The sequence below is a fragment of the Zea mays genome, chromosome 1 (genome assembly GCF_902167145.1).
Source record: "Zea mays cultivar B73 chromosome 1, Zm-B73-REFERENCE-NAM-5.0, whole genome shotgun sequence".
Taxonomy (NCBI): domain Eukaryota; kingdom Viridiplantae; phylum Streptophyta; class Magnoliopsida; order Poales; family Poaceae; genus Zea; species Zea mays.
Window position 1 is genome coordinate 224,674,076 of NC_050096.1, and position 20,652 is coordinate 224,694,727.

The 20,652-nt window shown below is 47.8% G+C and overlaps 1 protein-coding gene across 4 annotated transcripts in view; it reads left to right on the top strand.

The window, feature by feature from the left end:
* LOC103643333 (uncharacterized) overlaps positions 1-16,106 on the top strand; it is a 69,006-nt gene extending 52,900 nt beyond the window's left edge. For all 4 annotated transcript variants that reach the window (XM_008666491.4, XM_008666493.4, XM_020546709.3 and 1 more), the window contains 2 exons: positions 15,158-15,208; positions 15,371-16,106. In XM_008666491.4, coding sequence (XP_008664713.1) covers positions 15,158-15,208; positions 15,371-15,454 — 135 coding nt within the window. In that variant the 3' untranslated portion in view covers positions 15,455-16,106. The remainder of the gene's footprint in view (positions 1-15,157; positions 15,209-15,370) is intronic.
* Positions 16,107-20,652: the final 4,546 nt, after the last annotated feature.

The following is a 20,652-nucleotide window of genomic DNA, read 5'->3' on the forward strand; positions in this document are numbered from 1 at the left end:
CAAACCACCTTCGTGCACATCACTAGGACGAAGATGACTCCATTGTTCCTTCAAAGCACTTGAAGCAAACATAGATACTGTCAGAGGAATAACCCTTGGATTAACTGGGCCAACCCTAGAGGGTGGCTATATAGAGTTTATACATGGGCCACATGGGCTTAGCCTCATGGGCCTAATCCATATAATCTAACACCCCCCCCCCCCCGCAGTCTGAACTTCCGTCGCAACGGAGTTTACAGACTGGACTCGAAAAGAAGAAGTACATCACACAATAGGATCCCCCCACAGACTCAACTAGCCACTACTGATGTTGAGGCTGGAGCGAAACTCGGCGAAGGTCGAGGACGGAAGACCCTTTTTTTTTTCTCGAACGCGCAAGAGACATGCGCATTTTTTCATTAAGTAGGAATAGAAAAAGATCCAAAATGGATCAGTACAAGAAGACCCCCATTACGGTGGTCGAAAACAAAGAAACAGAAATACATCCATAAATAAAAGGAAACAGAAACTACTATGACCTAAAGACCTGGGATTGGGGCTGTTAAGAGATCTAAGTTTGTAGCCCCTCCTAACACCCACAGGTCCCTTTCCTACTCAGTTCTCTTGATGGCTTCATTAAGGCAGGGAGAAAGGCCGTCAAAAACACAGGCGTTTCGGTGTTTCCACAATATCCAGAGGCCGAGACTGATAAGCGAGTTTAGTCCTTTTCTGGCAATTCCATGCAACTGATCACTACATCTTTTCCACCAGAGCATGGTATTCTCTTCATAGACATAAGGCGTGAAATTCTGGAGGTTAACCTTTGTCAGCAGCTTGAACCAGTAATTTCTTGCAAACACACAGCTCACGAGGAGATGGTCAATGGTTTCCATTTCCTGGTCACAAAGGGGGCACTTATCAGGGTGATCAAGCCCCCTCCTCTGAAGTCTGTCAGCTGTCCAACATCTCTGCAGCGCCACAAGCCATAGGAAAAATTTGCATTTGGGGGGGACCAAGAATGCCAAACCCTGTCACAGTGCTCAAAATATGTTGATCCAATAAATAAACTCTCGTAGGCTACTTTGGCAGAGTATTTGCCATTATGGGCAAACCTAAAGATGTGTTTGTCCTCTCTCTGCGGGTTTATGTTAACTGTGATAATAGCATCCCAAAGATCAAGATAATCAGCTAGTACCTCCACAGTGAGAGCTCCTTGGATATCATTAAGCCAACTTCTATTTGCTAAAGCTGTCTGAACAGTTCTACTGTTTTGAATTCGCCTTGGCACAGCTAGTAGCAATCTGGGAGCAATATCCATCACATTTCGTCCATGAATCCATCTATCTTCCCAAAAGAGTGTCGAGTGTCCATTGCCAATTTCCGTGTGAGTGGCATCATGAAAGAAGGATTTCACCTTGGAAGGAAAATGCATAGGGAGTCCTGCCCAAGGTTTATCAGGTTCCACTTTAGTCAGCCACAACCATCTCATTCTCAAAGCCCAACCAAGTTCTTTAAGGCTGAAAATGCCCAACCCTCCCAACTCAACTGGCCTGCACACTCTACCCCAAGCCACCAGGCAGTGTCCCCCTCTGACTTCTTTTTTTCCACGTCACAGAAATCCTTTCCTGATTTTATCAATATCCTTGAGAACTCTTGGATGTAAGTCCACTGCCATTGCAAGGTAGATGATCATTCCTGTCATAACGTATTGGACTTGTACTTTTCTTCCAGCTCTAGTCATCAAGTCAGCTTTCCACCCCGGGAGCTGGTCAGCAATCTTGTCGATTATGTATTGAGTTTGATTTCTGGAAAGTTTGCTCAAAGACAGGGGCAGGCCAAGGTATTTACAGGGGAAAGAAGAGATCTCACAGGGGAGACACTCCTGAAGGGTCGCCACTTCCTCTTCCCCACATCTAATGGGGTACACACTGCTTTTTTGGATGTTGGTTTTCAGCCCAGAAGCTTTTCCAAAAATCTCTAAAATTTTGAGAACCAGTTGAATATCAGATTCTTTTGGATGCAAAAACATGATCACATCATCAGCATACAAGGACACTCTGTGATGCAAAGGTCTAGAAGCCAATGGATGCAGCAGATTTTCGAGATCAGCTTTTGAAATTAACCATCCTAGCACGTCCATGACAAGTATGAACAACATAGGTGAGAGGGGGTCTCCCTGTCTTAAGCCCTTTTTGAGCTGAATTTTTTCGCCAGCAACACCATTAAGCAGTACTTGTGTGGACGAAGTAGATAGCAGTCCACACAGAACATTCATCCAAATCTGCCCAAACCCCAGTTTTTGAAGAACTTCAAGGAGGAAAGGCCAAGAAACTGAGTCAAAAGCTTTAGTAATGTCGAGCTTCAAAAGGATTCTTGCTTGTCTTTGCTGATGGAGAAGTCTGGCAGTTTGTTGCACAATCATAAAATTGTCTTGGATGAATCGACCTTTGATGAAAGCATTCTGCCTTTGGGAGACCATAGATTGCAGCTTATTCCCCAGTCTGTTAGCTAGGATTTTAGTGACTAGCTTGGCCATGCTATGCACTAAACTAATAGGCCGAAAGTCCTTGACTTGGTCAGCACCCTCCTTTTTTGGAATAAGGGTGATGAGAGCTGAATTTAATTTGTAAAAGTGACCAAACTTCCTATCCCAAATTGCTGCCAAAACTTGCATCACATTTTCTTTAATGATAGACCAGCAGACTTTGTAAAATCTTCCTGTCAACCCATCAGGTCCAGGGGCTTTGTCAGACGGTAGCTCTTTAATGGCTTCAAAGGCTTCTTTTTCTGTAATAGGTAAGTCCAGATCCTCCAAATTATGAGAGGGCAGCCCCAGGTAGTTAAGATTAATAGTGACAGTTCTATCCAGTCTTGTTCCTAACAAGCTTCTGTAGAAGTTATCCACCAGCATGGCTTTGTCAGCATGATCAGTAAATACATTATCTCCAGAGACCAGTTTTGCCACAAAGTTCTTCTTCTTTCTATATCTGGCATGCATATGGAATAGTTTGGTGTTAGCATCACCCTCTCTGAGCCAGTTGATTCTTGATCTAGTACGTGCAATGGTGCGCTTAAATGAGGCAAGGGCTAAGGAATGCTTTTTCAGTCCACATCTCAGCCAATCCTCCAAAGGAGACAAAAGCCTGAAATCTTGGGCTACTTCAAGCCTGTGAAGAATCTCCCTTGCTAAAGCTAACTGTGAGGTCACATGCCCAATCTTTTGTCCACTCCATTTCTGCAAGGATCTAGCAGTGGCTTTTAGTCTCCTATCAAAGCTTAGAACTGGGCAGACTCCTTCATCAATAGAAATCCAAGCATCATTGACAGCTTCCTGGAATCCATCTAACTTTGGCCAAAAGGATTCAAAATGGAACCGCCTCTTGCCAAAACAGTTGCTCTGCAGACCTAGTACAAGGGGGCAGTGATCAGAGTCCTCCGAGGCAGCGCTTTGGAGGAGGTTATTGGGAAAAATATCTTCCCAGTCACTTGAGCACAGGACTCTGTCTAATCTAACCAATGTAGGAGACACTTGGTGATTAGACCAGGTATATTTGCGCCCTATTAGAGGCAGGTCAATAAGGCTTGTATCATCAATAAATTTCCTGAATCTCCCCATCATGGCTCTATTGCAAAAAGCGTTGTTTTTGTCATCCTCTTTATATATAAGATTGAAGTCCCCTGAAACAACCCAAGGCCCATGACACTCTGCTCTGATCTGTCTGAGTTCTAGCAGGAAGGAGATCTTGTCTTCATTGCTTTGGGGACCATAGACATTTGTTAGCCACCAATGCTGGCCATTGGAGTTTTTGAACTGCACAGATACGCTGAAATTGTCCACTCTACTCAGCCCTGTGACTTGTAAATGACTCTTCCAGGCTACAAGAATTCCTCCGCTGGCACCCAAAGAGGGCAAGTAGACATAATGCTCGAAGTTTACTCCCAGAATGGCTATCACTTTTATTCGGGTAATTTCCTGCATCTTGGTCTCTTGTAAACAAACAATGTCTACTCCCAGAGAATCAATAAAACTGCGAACAGAACTCTGTCTCGAAGTAGAATTCAGGCCCCTAACATTCCATATAAATATTTTTTTTGGATCCATAAATTACATATTCAGAGGAACAACAAAAGAGAGAAGTGGACACTCAGCAGGCAGCAGCCCTATGCGATGAAGCCTCTGCCCTCAGCTCATCCGGCACCTTCCACCCAAAAAAGGCTGCAAGAGCCTCTATGTGATTGAGGGGAAGTCTTTCAGAAAATATTTTTTCATAATCTTTTCTGGTTTGCTGATCTATCTCTTCCAGTTCCCCCACCACCTTGAGAGCCTTCATAACTTTCTTTGTTGCTCTTGAGGAAAGGTCTTGCCTGCCAATTTCTGCTCCCATTCCAGCAATGCGGCGACTGCGACGAAGGGACACAGCAGTGGACCGCTCAGACCCTTGGTGAAGATGTTGGCAAACTGGGAGGTGGTCGGGACGTGGAGGACCCGAACAGCACCGACAGCGACATAATCGCGGACGAAGTGCAGATCGATCTCGACATGCTTGGTCCGTTGGTGCTGCACTGGGTTGGTGGAGAGGTAGATCGCGCTGACGTTGTCGCAGTAGACCAACGTGCTCCTGGAGAGGGGACTGTGAAGCTCGGCGAGGAGCTGCCAGAGCCAGGCAGCCTCTGCCACGCCGTTGGCTACGACACGGTACTCCGCCTCAGCACTCGAGCGGGAAACGATCGGCTGGCGCTTCGACGACCAGGACACCAGGTTGCCGCCTAAGAAGACGGCGAAGCCGGAGATGGAGCGCCGAGTGTCTGGGCACCCGGCCCAGTCAGCGTCAGTGTAGGCGACCAGCTCGGAGGAGGTAGACCGGTGAAGAAGCAGCCCGTAGTCGACGGTGCCCCGGAGGTAGCGTAGGAGGCGCTTGAGAGCCGTGAGGTGGGGCTCCCGGGGGTCGTGCATATGTAGACAGACCTGCTGCACGGCGTAGGAGATGTCCGACCTGGTGAAGGTGAGGTACTGAAGGGCACCGACAAGACTCCTGTAGCTGGTGGGGTCCCGATTGGGTCACCCGTGACCTTAGAGAGCTTGGCCTGCGTGTCGACTGGGGTGGAGCAGGGCTTGCAGTCACTCATCTGGGCCCGCTCCAGAATGTCAAGAGTGTACTGTCGCTGCTGAAGGAGGAGTCCTGAGGGGCGAGGCTCAGCAGTGACCCCCAGGAAATGGTGAAGTACACCCAGATCCTTGACCGGAAACTCCCGCTGAAGTGCGTCGACGAGGCGGCGAAGAAGTGACGGACTGGAGGCGGTGATGACAATGTCATCCACGAAGAGAAGCAAGTAGGCAGTCTCTGCTCCATGAAGGTGGATGAACAGAGACGTGTCTGACTTGGCCTCCACGAAGCCCAGTGCCACCAGGAACATAGCCAGTCTGGAGTGCCACGCCCGGGGGGCCTGCTTGAGGCCGTAGAGGGACCTGTTGAGCCGGCAGACCATGTCAGGGCGAGAGGAGTCCACGAACCCCGCCGGCTGACAGCAGTAGACGGTCTCGGTGATTCTGTCGTGCAGGAAGGCGTTCTTGACGTCGAGCTGGTGAACTGGCCAGGAGCGAGCGAGGGCTAGCGAGAGCACCGTGCGGACAGTGGCCGGCTTCACAACCGGGCTGAAGGTCTCATCGTAGTCGACTCTGGGGCGCTGAGTGAAGCCCCGAAGAACCCAGCGAGCCTTGTACCGCTCCAGGGTACCATCGGCCCGCCGCTTGTGCGTCCAGATCCACTTGCCGGTGACGACATTGGTGTCGGGCGGACGGAGCACCAGATCCCATGTCTGGTTGGCGACGAGCGCCGCATACTCCTCCTCCATCGCCCGACGCCAGTGGGGGTCCAGCAGGGCGGTGCAGACGGAGGAGGGTACCGGAGAAACCTGGGAGTCTCCGATCGTGGCCGCCAGGACTCGGGGCGGCAGGGTACCAGCCGCGTGCCGCGTCACCATCGGGTAGACGTGCCGCGGGTCGAGGTGAAGGAGCGGTGGGTGGTACACCGGCGTCTCGACACATGCCGCGGGTGGTCGCGGCGGAGGTGTAGGTGTCCCTGGCGGGGACTGGGCCACCGGCGGTGCCGCCGGAGGAGAGGTCGCCGGTGGGGACGAGGCGGTGGAGGCGGTGGAGGTGCGAACCCCGGCGGCGGCAGCCGGCGCTGGTAGACGCGCACCGGCTGGGCGAAGCGTGCCGAAGGGACCGGCGGTGGCGGTCCCGCGGCCGGCGACATGGGCAGCAGGGGCTGGCGCTGGTAGACCCGCACCGGCTGGGCGAAGAGGGCCGGAGGGGTCGGTATCGACGGCCCCGCAGGCGGGGCGATCGGAGACGGGGCCCGCAGAGAGGCGACACCACCGGACCCGGGCAAGGCACCGGGTCGGGAGTAGGACCGTCAGGCGGTGAGCGAGTACCTGCAGAGAGAGGAAGGATAGGTGGCTCGACCACCGCGTTAGTCGGAAAAAGAGTGAAGAGGTCAAGGTCAGGGTTGGATGAGGGTGGTGTGGTGGTGGAGGAGTAGGGAAATACAGACTCATCAAACACCACATGGCGAGAGATGAGGACCCGGCGAGAGGAGAGGTCAAAGCAGCGGTAGCCCTTGTGGTCCGGGGAGTACCCGAGAAACACACAGAGGGTGGAACGGGGTGCGAGCTTGTGAGGACCAGTGGCAGCGGTGTTCGGGTAGCAAGCACACCCGAAGACACGGAGGTGGTCATAGCGCGGAGGGGTACCGAAAAGTGCCTGGTGAGGAGTGGGGGCCGGGCACGTAGTGGAAGGGAGACGGTTGAGTAGGTAGGTAGAGGTGTGGAGGCCCTCGGCCCAGAAGCGTGTCGGTAGGTGCGCCTGGAGAAGAGTGCGGATGGTGTCGTTGGTCGTACGGATCATGCGCTCAGCCTTGCCGTTCTGGGAGGAGGTATACGGGCAAGACATCCGCAACTGCATCCTGTGGGAGAGAAAGAAGTCGCAGGAGGTGGAGTTATCGAACTCCCGACCATTGTCACACTGAACGGCCTTGGATTAACTGGACCAACCCTAGAGGGTGGCTATATAGAGTTTATACATGGGCTTAGCCTCATGGGCCTAATCCATATATTCTAACAGATACAACTGGTGCATCACTTTGCAACAGACTTGTGAGGTCCAGGGGCACCACAATAAGCAACAAAGCTGCGCCTATGGACCGTCAGGTACGTCCCTTCCCCTCCCTTCCCGCGCGACCCCTCCCCTCCCCTACCGACGCTTGCACTCCCCAATGCCCCACGCCGGCGCCCACTCCGGGTCCGGCGGCCACCTTCCAGGGGAGCGCCGCCGCTCCTCCCTCCTCCCATTTAGCCCCCCTGCAGGCGGCCGCTCCCTCCCATCCTCCTCCCCTGTCCGCGGCTCCGTCCAAGACTGGTGGGCGGACCAAGCCGGATCGCTGGCGCGAGGATTCTGGCGGGTCCTGCAGCTCCGCTGGGAGCGCCCCTGCTGGCCCTTCCTTCCGCGACGTGGTCCTGCGCTCTCAGCCCTCTTCTCCGGCCAGCTGGATTCCCAGGTCTGAGCCACGGGCGTCACGGTGTAGGGAGCTCCGGGCTGCGGCTCTTCAGCCGTCGGTCGTGGGGGGCACTGTGAAGGACGCCGGCGCTGCTGATGGTTGGAAGACTGTTGAGTCCCGGCGTTCCCGGCGGCTGCGCCTGAAGGTTGCCAATTTCCAGCGCCCTGCACCTACCAATCTTTCCGACAGATGCTTCAACTGTTTCTCACCAAATCACCTGGTCCGTGACTGCCGTTCAAGGACAAGATGCTTCAAGTGCTGTGGGCTTGGGCATAGGGCGTCCCGCTGCCCGGAGGCTCCAGATCGTGCTCAGTTTTCCACAGCTGTTTCCAAGCAGACAGTGTGGTCACGTCTTGGCGGTGTCGCTCCAGAAAGAGCCTCTGTCTGGTCCCGTCTTCGAAATCAGCAACCTCCTGGGATCTTGAAGTCTGTTTGGAGCAGGCTTTCCTATCCGTCTTCTGGTGGTTTGTGCCAGACGAGGCAATCTATTCACCCTGCAGCGCCTCGGAAGGTTTGGCGGAGGAAGACTTCGGTGGCTGCAATTTCAGGCAGCCAGTATTTGTTTCAAGGAATGGCTTCTGACCTTGCTGGGGGCGCTGATGCCGTCACTATCAGGGGCCGTTCTCGCCGGCGTCACTCTCGCAAAAGACGGAAACCCCCCACCCCTCCCAGAGATGATGGGAGCAGGATTTATATGCAGCCCCATCTGCCTTCTTCAGGACTTGTACCCCCATGCTTGCTGGGTTGGAACCACGCCATGACTGTTGCCGAGGAAGATCTTCGTTTGGCAGTGGTTGTCTCGGTGATCAGCAACCGTGACTCAGTTTCTGAATTCGAAGTGGCATCCCTGCTCTCACCAAGATTGGAAATCACTGAAGACTCCATTGTTCTCCGTCGCTTATCACCAAATAGTTTTCTGCTGGTTCTCCCGTCTGAAGATATGGCTCAAAGGCTCGACTCGAGGTGGTCCATTCAGCGGGCTGCGACTTTCACAGTGGTCTGCAAGCGATGGTCTAGATTTTTCAACTCTTCTGGCAGAACTCTTCCTCAGCTGGTTAACCTGGAATTAGATGGCATCCCAGTGCACGTGTGGGAGACGGCTACGGTGGAACATTTAATAAATCCTTTTGCTTGGCTATTTAAGGTGCACTCGGATACCTCTGGCCTGAGTGACCTGGTTTCCTTCAGATGTTCTGCCTGGTGCATTGATACATCCATGATTCCGGAGTCACGGGAGCTCTGGATTACTGAGCCTCTGCAGGCGCCTACTGGAGATTTGCAAGGGGTTATCTCTCTGGGTTATACAGTGAAGATCAGATGGTCTATTCCTTCTTCAGCTGCTGCTGCTCCTTTGGTCTCTGCCTCACCGCCGTCGCCTCGTGATCATGATGATGGCCCTCGGTCATACCGGCGGTCCCGGTCACACTCTCCACGAGGGCGACCACGGGAAGACATCAACGCTAGCAATCTTGGGGAGCTGAGACAGCAGCGTCGTTCAGCCAAAGAAAGACTGGGTCCCAGATGCTTGGATTCCAAACAAATGAATCCTAACCCTTCTGAGCTGGACAATTCTGTGGATGGCCCTTGCTGCGATCTCAACGGAGAACACCGCGCGGGCCTAGAGACTCCCCACGGGGATGACTCGGCTCCGGTGCACATTGAAGAGCAAGCCCAACATGCTGTTTTTTCTGATCAAATGGACTGCAATCCCATTGGGCAGCAGAATTTCACTAGAGATTTGTGCTTGGGTCCAAATCTCAATCACCGTGCGGGCCTTGAGGCTCCCTTTGGAGAGGCTTCGGCTCCGGTGCACATTGAAAACCAATGCAGCGACCACACTTCTGAACACCGTGCGGGCCTTGAGAATCCCCACGAGGATGACTCGGCTCCGGTGCACACTGAAGAGCAAGCTCAACATGCTGCTGCTGTTTTTTCTGACCAGTTGGACTGCAATCCTAGTGGGCAGCAGAGTATTAATAGAGATTTGTACTCGGTACCAAGTGTCAAACACCGTGCGGGCCTTGAGGCTCTCTTAGGAGAGGCCTCGGCTCCGGTGCACTTTGAGGAACATTCCCATCAGCATTGTTTCCAAAGCCAGGGCGCTGCAACATCAGAAAGAAGGCTCATAAAGGCACCAAACCTGCTCGTTTATCATAGAAAAAAGAAGCATAATAAGCCGCTAGTTGAAATTGCTGAGGAAACAACGGAAAATAATACCATTCCAGCCCTGCAGATGGATGGCGTGGACCCTGTAACAGCCAAAAAAGAGGTATTTCTTAAACAAATTGTGAAAGAAGTATCTGGTATTCTGCCAGCACCAGCAAATCCAACTCCAAAGCCCATAATCTCCGAGCGGTCTACTGCTGTGTCCCTTCGCCGCAGCCGCCGCATTGCTGGAATGCGAGCAGAAATTGGCAAGCAAGATCTTTCCTCAAGAGCAACAAAGAAAGTTATGAAGGCTCTCAAGGTGGTGGGGGAACTGGAAGAGATAGATCAGCAAACCAGAAAAGATTATGAAAAAATATTCTCTGAAAGACTTCCCCTCAATCACATAGAGGCTCTCGCAGCCTTCTTTGGGTGGAAGGTACCAGATGAGCTGAGGGCAGAGGCTCCATCGCATAGTGCTGCTGCCTGCTGAGTGTCCCCTTCTCTCTTTTGTTGTTCCTCTGAGCATGTAATTTATGGATCCAAAAAAAATATTTATATGGAATGTTAGGGGACTGAATTCTACTTTGAGACAGAGTTCTGTTCGCAGTTTTATTGATTCCCTGGGAGTGGACATTGTTTGTTTACAAGAGACCAAGATGCAGGAAATTAACCGAATAAAAGTGATAACCATTCTAGGAGTAAACTTCGAGCATTATGTCTACTTACCCTCTTTGGGTGCCAGCGGAGGAATTCTTGTAGCCTGGAAGAGTCATTTACAAGTCACAGGGTTGAGTAGAGTGGACAATTTCAGCGTATCTGTGCAGTTCAAAAACTCCAATGGCCAGCATTGGTGGTTAACAAATGTCTATGGTCCCCAAAGCAATGAAGACAAGATCTCCTTCCTGCTAGAACTCAGACAGATCAGAGCAGAGTGTCATGGGCCTTGGGTTGTTTCAGGGGACTTCAATCTTATATACAAAGAGGATGACAAAAACAACGCTTTTTGTAATAGAGCCATGATGGGGAGATTCAGGAAATTTATTGATGATACAAGCCTTATTGACCTGCCTCTAATAGGGCGCAAATATACCTGGTCTAATCACCAAGTGTCTCCTACATTGGTTAGATTAGACAGAGTCCTGTGCTCAAGTGACTGGGAAGATATTTTTCCCAATAACCTCCTCCAAAGCGCTGCCTCGGAGGACTCTGATCACTGCCCCCTTGTGCTAGGTCTGCAGAGCAACTGTTTTAGCAAGAGGCGGTTCCATTTTGAATCCTTTTGGCCAAAGCTAGATGGATTCCAGGAAGCTGTCAATGATGCTTGGATATCTATTGAGGATGGAGTCTGCCCAGTTCTAAGCTTTGATAGAAGACTAAAAGCCACTGCTAGATCCTTGCAGAAATGGAGTGGGCAAAAGATTGGACATGTGACCTCACAGTTAGCTTTAGCAAGGGAGATTCTTCACAGGCTTGAAGTAGCCCAAGATTTCAGGCTTTTGTCCCCTTTGGAGGATTGGCTGAGATGTGGACTGAAAAAGCATTCCTTAGCCCTTGCCTCTTTTAAGCGCACCATTGCACGTACCAGATCAAGAATCAACTGGCTCAGAGAGGGTGATGCTAACACCAAATTATTCCATATGCATGCCAGATATAGAAAGAAGAAGAACTTTGTGGCAAAACTGGTATCTGGAGATAATGTATTTACTGATCATGCTGACAAAGCCATGCTGGTGGATAATTTCTACAGAAGCCTATTGGGAACAAGACTGGATAGAACTGTCACTATTAATCTTAACTACCTGGGGCTGCCCTCTCATAATTTGGAGGATCTGGACTTACCAATTACAGAAAAAGAAGCCTTTGAAGCCATTAAAGAGCTACCGTCCGACAAAGCCCCTGGACCTGATGGGTTCACAGGAAGATTTTACAAAGCCTGTTGGCCTATCATTAAGGAAAATGTGATGCAAGTATTGGCAGCTATTTGGGATAGGAAATTTGGTCACTTTCACAAACTAAATTCAGCTCTTATCACCCTTATTCCAAAAAAGGAGGGTGCTGACCAAGTCAAGGATTTTCGGCCTATTAGTTTAGTGCATAGCATGGCCAATCTAGTCACTAAAATCCTAGCTAACAGACTGGGGAATAAACTGCAATCTATGGTCTCCCAAAGGCAGAGTGCTTTCATCAAAGGCCGGTTCATCCAAGACAATTTTATGATTGTGCAACAAACTGCCAGACTCCTCCATCAGCAAAGACAAGCAAGAATCCTTTTGAAACTAGACATTACTAAAGCTTTTGACTCAGTTTCCTGGCCTTTCCTCCTCGAAGTTCTTCAGAAACTGGGGTTTGGGCAGATTTGGATGAATGTTCTGTGTGGACTGCTATCTACCTCGTCCACACAAGTACTGCTTAATGGTGTTGCTGGCGAAAAAATTCAGCTCAAAAAGGGTTTAAGACAGGGAGACCCCCTCTCACCTATGCTGTTCATACTTGTCATGGACGTGCTAGGATGGTTAATTTCAAAAGCTGATCTAGAAAATCTGTTGCATCCATTGGCTTCTAGACCTTTGCAACACAGAGTGTCCTTGTATGCTGATGATGTGATCATGTTTTTGCATCCAAATGAATCTGATATTCAACTGGTTCTCAAAATTTTAGAGATTTTTGGAGAAGCTTCTGGGCTGAAAACAAACATCCAAAAAAGCAGTGTGTACCCAATTAGATGTGGGGAAGAGGAAGTGGCGACCCTTCAGGAGTGTCTCCCCTGTGAGATCTCTTCTTTCCCCTGTAAATACCTTGGCCTGCCTCTGTCTTTGAGCAAGCTTTCCAGAAATCAAACTCAATACATAATCGACAAGATTGCTGACCAGCTCCCGGGGTGGAAAGCTGACTTGATGACTAGAGCTGGAAGAAAAGTTCAAGTCCAATATGTTATGACAGGAATGATCATCTACCTTGCAATGGCAGTGGACTTACATCCAAGAGTTCTCAAGGATATTGATAAAATCAGGAAAGGATTTCTATGGCGTGGAAAAAAAAAAGAAGTCAGAGGGGGACACTGCCTGGTGGCTTGGGGTAGAGTGTGCGGGCCAGTTGAGTTGGGAGGATTGGGCATTTTCAGCCTTAAAGAACTCAGTTGGGCTTTGAGAATGAGATGGCTGTGGCTGACTAAAGTGGAACCTGATAAACCTTGGGCAGGACTCCCTATGCATTTTCCTTCCAAGGTGAAATCCTTCTTTCATGCTGCCACTTACACGGAAATTGGCAATGGACACTCGACACTTTTTTGGGAAGATAGATGGATTCATGGTCGAAGTGTGACGGATATTGCTCCCAGATTGCTACTAGCTGTGCCAAGGCGAATTCAAAACAGTAGAACTGTTCATGCAGCTCTAGCAAATAGAAGTTGGTTAAATGACATTCAAGGAGCTCTCACTGTGGAGGTTCTTGCTGATTATCTTGATCTTTGGGATACTATTACCACAGTAAGCATAAACCCACATAGAGAGGACAAACACATTTTTAGGTTTGCCCATAATGGCAAATACTCTGCCAAAGTAGCCTACGAGAGTTTATTTATTGGGTCAACATGCTTTGAGCATTGTGACAGGGTTTGGCACTCCTGGTCCCCCCCCCAAATGCAAATTTTTCCTTTGGCTTGTAGCGCTGCAGAGGTGTTGGACAGCTGACAGACTACAGAGGAGGGGGCTTGATCACCCTGATCAGTGCCCCCTTTGTGACCAGGAAATGGAAACCATTGACCATCTCCTCGTGAGCTGTGTGTTTGCAAGAAATTACTGGTTCAAGCTGCTGACAAAGGTTAACCTCCAGAATTTCACTCCTTATGTCTATGAAGAGAATACCATGCTCTGGTGGAAAAGATGTAGTGATCAGTTGCATGGAATTGCCAGAAAAGGACTAAACTCGCTTATCAGTCTCGGCCTCTGGATATTGTGGAAACACCGAAACGCCTGTGTTTTTGACGGCCTTTCTCCCTGCCTTAATGAAGCCATCAAGAGAACCGAGGAGGAGAGGGACCTGTGGGTGTTAGGAGGGGCCACAAACTTAGATCTCTTAACAGCCCCAATCCCAGGTCTTTAGGTCAAAGTAGTTTCTGGTTCCTTTTATTTATGGATGTATTTTTGTTTCTTTGTTTTCGACCACCGTAATGGGGGTCTTCCTGTACTGATCCATTTTGGATCCTTTTTCTCTTCCTTCTTAATGAAAAGATGCGCATGTCTCTTGCGCGTTCGAGAAAAAAAAACAGATACAACTGGTGTCCTTGTGTTTTAAGGACCTTCTAATAAAGGTCATGTAGGGCATCCTCTCCCAGCTTATTATGTGACATGTGCCACTGGTATCAAACAGTCAGAGCACTCAGCCCTCATACAGCCACCTAAGAGGACTATGAGCTTGTGGCTGCATTCCGTTGAAGTGTCTCCAAGTTATCTTTGATCTCCCTTCTCTTTTCTTGTGCCTCTCTCCTATTTGCCTCTGACCCCTTGCTGTTGGCATTCTGTTGGGCACAAGTTCCATCCAGTACCATCAATATTCAAGGGGATGTGGGATCTCAGCGCTACCTCTCATTTTTTATTTGTTGCTTTCTAAACTTATCCTGACGGTTGGTATTTGTTCTGACATGATCGTCTCTGGTTCTGAGATAATGCGTTAAGGAGCAATACCTACAAGATAATCATGATGATCACCACCTGCATGATGATGGCCACATTTGCCCTCCTGAAAATTGATTGACATGACAACAGTGGACATGGAGCCTAGGAGGGCTTGTGCCCTCGTTATCTAAAATAAAATATCATTTTTCGATGTTTCAAAAATCATCATAAAGATCATGTATCTAGTACATGTAAAGTTAAGTATAGTTGCATTGAATCAGTTTAAAATTCATCATAGATGTCAAGAAACAAAGTAGACAAGGAGAAACTGGCACTGTTCATCAAGCTGACAGTGACGTGTTTTTTTGAATCTTCACACAGAAGATAAATTTCGAACTGAATTTTTGCGGCTATACATAACTTTAGGTGTACTACATAAATGATATTTGTGATGTTTTTTTTTCAAACATTGCACCATGGTGTTGGCTGCCGTGCCAGTTGCCATAAGGCTGGTTGGGGCTGCCTGCCGAGCCTGCTACAGAGTACTAGTTGATTTTTCAAGAATACAGGGTCAGACAAAGCAAAAATGAGCCTTAGATTGAGCAAGTGCTTGTTATGTATGTTTCTAGTTTCGAGGAGAGTTTGAGCATGACACTGAACCAGGATCTCATGCCAGATTTGATATTGTCTTGGTTATTTTGCTTACAAAGTGAACTTGTGTCAGATGAGCAGCTCATCTGCTGGTTCATTGATTTCTTGCTGTCTAATTCAAAACGTAACGAGCAACCCTGCCTGCATGTGCATGGAACCTCTATCTATATCTTGTCTGCCATTTGTTCTGAGATATTATCCCTTTTTCAGGATGGAAGGAACAGGCAAATGGAGCATGGACAACTGTCTGAAGCTTCACAGGTGACACTAATTGTACACTTGTCATACACATTACACCAGGTTCAATCATGTCGTTTGGCATACTTGAGGCTGTTGTTGTCACCATTAGTTATTTTTTCCCACAATTTCCAATCTTGATTCCCTAAAACGGTTCTCAAATCCTGCTGTACTTGTCTCCTGTAGAGCGATGGTTCCAAACTGCGCAGCGGTGAGCAATCTGAGTTATCCTACCCGTCAACTCCTCAGTCAGAACGCTCAAATCACTAAGGCCTTGTTCGGTTATTCCCAATACACATGAATTGGATGAGATTGGAAAAAATTAAGAAGTTTGACTTGTTTGGGATTCAAACCCATCCAATCCTACTCAATCCACATAGATTGAGAGCTAACCGAACAAGCACTAAATCACTCAGGATCATGTATCAAGGAACATACTTAAGAAACATGGAAGCATGCATCCATTTCCTTGCCCTGCTGCCAGTGGAGGCTGATTCCATACTGTGTCAGAGTGATGATGATGTGCTGACCTTCCCGAATGGTGATGAAGCTCCATCTCCACGGTGCTCTCTTCTTTCTAAATTATAAGGCATTTCAACTTTTTTTGAGAGTCAAAACATCTCAATTATAATGCCAGCTATGGTTTGATAGCTTGGTATTAGATTCTCAGTAATGCTCGCATGTAAGGGGCGATGTGATGTGTTGGAGACTTCAGTCAAGCAGTTACATATCAAGAACATATTTGGATGAAGCGTGTGATATCTTGTCATGACTCATATGTATATGTATACGATATCCTTTATGGTATAGCTCTCGGCATCTGCACTGGCACGATAGGGCTGATTAGACAGCAACTAGCATAAGCCTGGAAATTTACAGTTCTGTCGTCAGCCTGGTGGTACACATTTTTGCCTGGATCAAACTGCCGTTGTGCTCATTCATTCACAGGAATTCACCTCGGCATATTAGCGATGTGTCAACGTCATGGGTGGATGCGCGTGCGATGAAGCCGGAAGAGCAAGCTTGTAAACCATTATGGTCCAATGAATCCAAACTGATGATTAGTTGTAGCTTTACAAACTCCCAGTCACCAACAGCAAACTGCTGTTCAGAGCGATGCTTATCGGTTTGCTACTTGAATGCATGCTGCTGAAGCAGACATAGGAGTAGCAGAGGCAATGAGGCCGATAACCCTCAGTGCCGAATGGGCTAACTGATGATGGACGTAAAGTTCATCAGCATTCAAGTACCAAAACTTAAACCAAATTTTGATATCAAGAGTTAGAAGAGAAAACTTATTTTCCTCCTAATACTAAGAAGCCCATTTAACTTTAGCACCACGAAAATATCAATACTTGAGGGCTTCGTTTATTAGCAGGTTGAAGCCGTTCCTCCAACATGTTAATGCTAGTTCTACGCATCCGCACCTTGGAGTTGTTCCAGGGTGGTGTGCTGCAGCAGATTAGTATACAAACCTCGTTGATCATCTAAGGCTGCCATTTTCTTTGTAAGAAATATGCAAGAAGTTATGAGAAAGATGGAGGAATTAGGCAAGAGGATGGATGCTACGAAAAAGTAAATTCAAGATTTACATGAAACACTCAATGTGAGGTTTGATCAGCTAGCAGAAATGACTAGTAATTATATTCCTGCTGCTAGCACTAAAGGTAATTCATCAAAAGATAGGGTAGATGAACAAGAACGACATAAACAAGCCACTCTTGAAGCCAAGCTACAACCACAACATGGTGACCGTAGAAAAGCACACCATATTGATGATCTAGAAGATGAATCATTCGAGCCTGTTTGGTTTGATGTCTAACTTGCCACACTTTGCCTAACTTTTCTGCCTAAGGTTAGGGGGTTGTTTGGTTTGGTGCCTAAGGCGCCACCACGTGCCTAACTTTTTTGCCTAAGCTTAGTTCTTCAATTCAAGCGAGTAAGCTTAGGCAATGTGTGGCACCTTAGGTAGAAAACTAAACAGGCCTCTAGTTCTTCAATTTTAACGACTAACCTTAGGCAAAGTGTAGCACACTTAGCCACGAACCAAACAGCCCGAAGATCTTAGTGGGTGACATGAAGATGTGAAAATTCGATACAAAGTGAAAGTTGAAATCACTACTTTTACTGCCAGTGTTGATATTAAAGATTCCCTTGATTGGCTATATGAAGTTGAAATATTCTTTGATTATGAATATTAGCCAGGACCGTGAAGTTTCTTTAGTTGCATATAAGCTGAAGGGAGGTGAGAAGGCACAGCTTGAAGGGTGAACCTCGCATAATATATATAGGCATCAAATGGAGGTACTTTTGGAGGCTAGATTTTTAGCCACCGATTATGACCAAATTCTTTCACTAAATTTTAGGATTCTTCTCAAGGGAATAGGTCTATTTTAGAACATAAAAGAGGAGTTTTTAGTTGCAAGTTAGGTGCAACCTTGTTGAAACCGAAGATCAACAAGTTGCAAGGTACATCTGTTGGGCGAAGGCGCGAACTCATCGGGCCTATCACCCCTTCGCCACCAATCAATGAAACAATCTGAGTCGTTCATAGCGATGGAGTCTGTCACACCCAGATTTAAAGGCAAATTCGGACATTAATCAAATGTGTGTTAAGATTAAGTCTCACAAATATGATGATTCATGGTACAGAAAGCAATGTCACATCTTTAATACATAGTAGAGGTTCTATACAAAATAGTTAAATAATTACATCATATGAAGACAACGATCCTCCACAATCATAGTTGACTAGAAGATGACGACCTAGACCTCTCACGAACTCATCACGGCATCCTTCATGCTCCTCATCTTGCGGTACCTATTCTTGATAATTAATGATAATTATTTGTGGACTAACAATTTTTGGAGAAATAAGAATGTAGGTTGTACCACAGAGAAAAGTATGTCTTGGAGACTTAAAACATTGGTTGTGTATCAAGTGAAGGCAGATGTATAACATAGATTTTGCTTTGTCGATCACCAGGTGCTTTAGAGAGGAAATTGCCCGGATTGATAGGCTAGCTAACCATACTATAGAGCACCAAGTAGTTGCATTTGCATTAGAACTAACAGCGCTTCAAATTCAAAGAGTTAAAATCTGTTCAAAAGCGTGTTTGGAAAGTTGTTATGTTCTGTGGTCGGCAGATCGTCCGGGCCAGGAGGCCGGACTGTCCGTGTCTCATTTAGAGAGATCCAAAGAATGCTCTTACCACGGGGTCCGAAGTATTTGTATTGCGGACCGTCTAGGCCTTGTGGCCAGAACATCTGCAGTCCTGACCAGAGAGGGTCCGAAGTTGCACATGTACTTGTGTCCTTGTGCGGACCGTCCGGCCATGGTCGGTGGACCGTCCATAGGTGCCAAAACAGAATTGGCAGGGACTGTGTGTTTTTGATTGATTGAACTATGGATTGTCCGGTGTTTGAGCCCGGACATTACTAACTCCCTAGTGCGGACCGTCCGACCTTGGAGGCGGACAGTCCGCCCATGTAAATCATTTTAGTTAGTGCTCGGGCGCGTTAAGTTGCCAGGTCTCGAACCGTCCGGCCAGGGTTGATGGACCACCCTAACCTGTCTTTTCTGACATCTCTGACACGTTTTCAAACGGTAAAAATAGTTGTTACTAGTACGACGGACCGTCCGACCATAGGGCGCGGACCGTCCGCATGTGCATAGAAGTTGTGCTACTTGTACATAACGGTTAGTAATGAATGGAGGGCTATAAATAGAAGTGGAGCTCGTGTGTGAGGACTCTCTTGGCCATTTCTAGCACATATTGAGCTCATTTGTGATCGTCTAACTCATTCTCTCACACTCTTTGCTTGCGGTTGTATTCTAATGAGAGATTGAAAGCTCCTAGTGCATTTGCATCCATTGCTGATCCTTGAGGCACTAGATGGTACACCGAGCAAGCGTCATTGGCTTGACCTTCTAGATGGCTCGGGTGTTGTTTCCGTCGAGCTCTCTGTGAAGATTATGGAGGAGCCGCAGTGTTGTTTTGTGAGGGGTTTACGTCTACCTCACCAGAGCGACAAAGGTGACACTAGTGGAATCGAGGTATTTGAGTGATTTCTTGTCTACTTGGCTCAAAGATCAAGCCATGTCTTGATACAGGAGCAAGTGAGAGCTTAAAGTCCACTTCAACGTGGATTAGGGGTGATCAGCAAATCACCGATACCACGAGATAAAATTCGGTGTCATTCTTTTCACTCTTTACTTATTACTTTGCAAGTAGTTAATAATTTGTGTATTGTCTCTCTTTTCTAGCATTGCCATAATTGTTCCTCATAGATTGCTTACTTGTCATAGTTAGAGAATTTATATCTCTTGTCTTATTGATTAAATGTCTCTAGTATCTTTGATTTTAGTTAAAACCGTCTATTTACCTCCTCTAGTCGGTGTCCTTTATCCTACAATGATGACGAGCGAACGTATACGCAGGGGAAAATCTCAAATGCAACGCAGGAGTACGCGAAGCGGCTTGCACGACGGAGTGGTTGCAGTGTCAACCCCCACGACGAGCGGCTATTGCTTATGTAGGATTCGTGTTATGGAGTTGCTGGTCAGGGAGTGGCTGTTGCAAATGTAGGAGTGCATCGTCAGCGAAGAAGCAAGAGACAAAAAATGCGAGACACAGATGAGGATGTATCTGCGCCCCATCTCCTTCGTCTCGCCTCCTCCAGTCGAGTTCACCTTGTCTCTTTCGCCGGAGGAAGTATTTCTTTTTTTTTTCCTAAAATGCATGTTTGGATGCTTCCAGTAGTGGGCTGACGCATGACGCAACGTGTCGCAGGCCCATTGAAGCAGTCGCTTCACGTAAAGCTTTGTGTAGCGATCCAATGGTAGGAATAAATCAAGGTAACGTGGTCGGACGATTGGCGAATGTTGCTCCCGCGGTTAATATATATGTGTTGACGCCTTTTTGTGCCCAACATATGCCCCCTGCCTTTTGGTGGAGCTGAGCAAACCAAAAGCAAATAACTCGATGTGATTACATCGGTTCTCTTAGGCATCTTGCCACATACTAGGATGGTACTGCTTAAGGAAACGCCCATTCAAGGCTTTGGGTAAATCTTTGCCTTGTAATGTTTGCAATAAATAGGCGTTACCAGACATTACCTGTTTTACTTTATATGGACCCTCCCAGCTTGGCGACCATTTCCCAAACTTTCGGTCTTTACTCCGTAGAGGCAGGATGGTCTTCCACACCAGGTCCCCTACTTGGAATGACTTTGCTTTGACCTTCTTGTTGTAGGCCCTGACTACTTTGATCTTGTCCTTTTCTATTGCTCCCAAAGCTATCACCCTCTTGTCGGTCACCTCATCAATATTATCCATCATTGAATTATAATAATCCATGACGGTTAGATCATTTTGTCTGGCAAACCTGACAGCATTCAAACTTATTTCCACATGCAACACTGCTTCCTGCCCATATACAAGCTCAAAAGGAGACACTTTAGTAGCA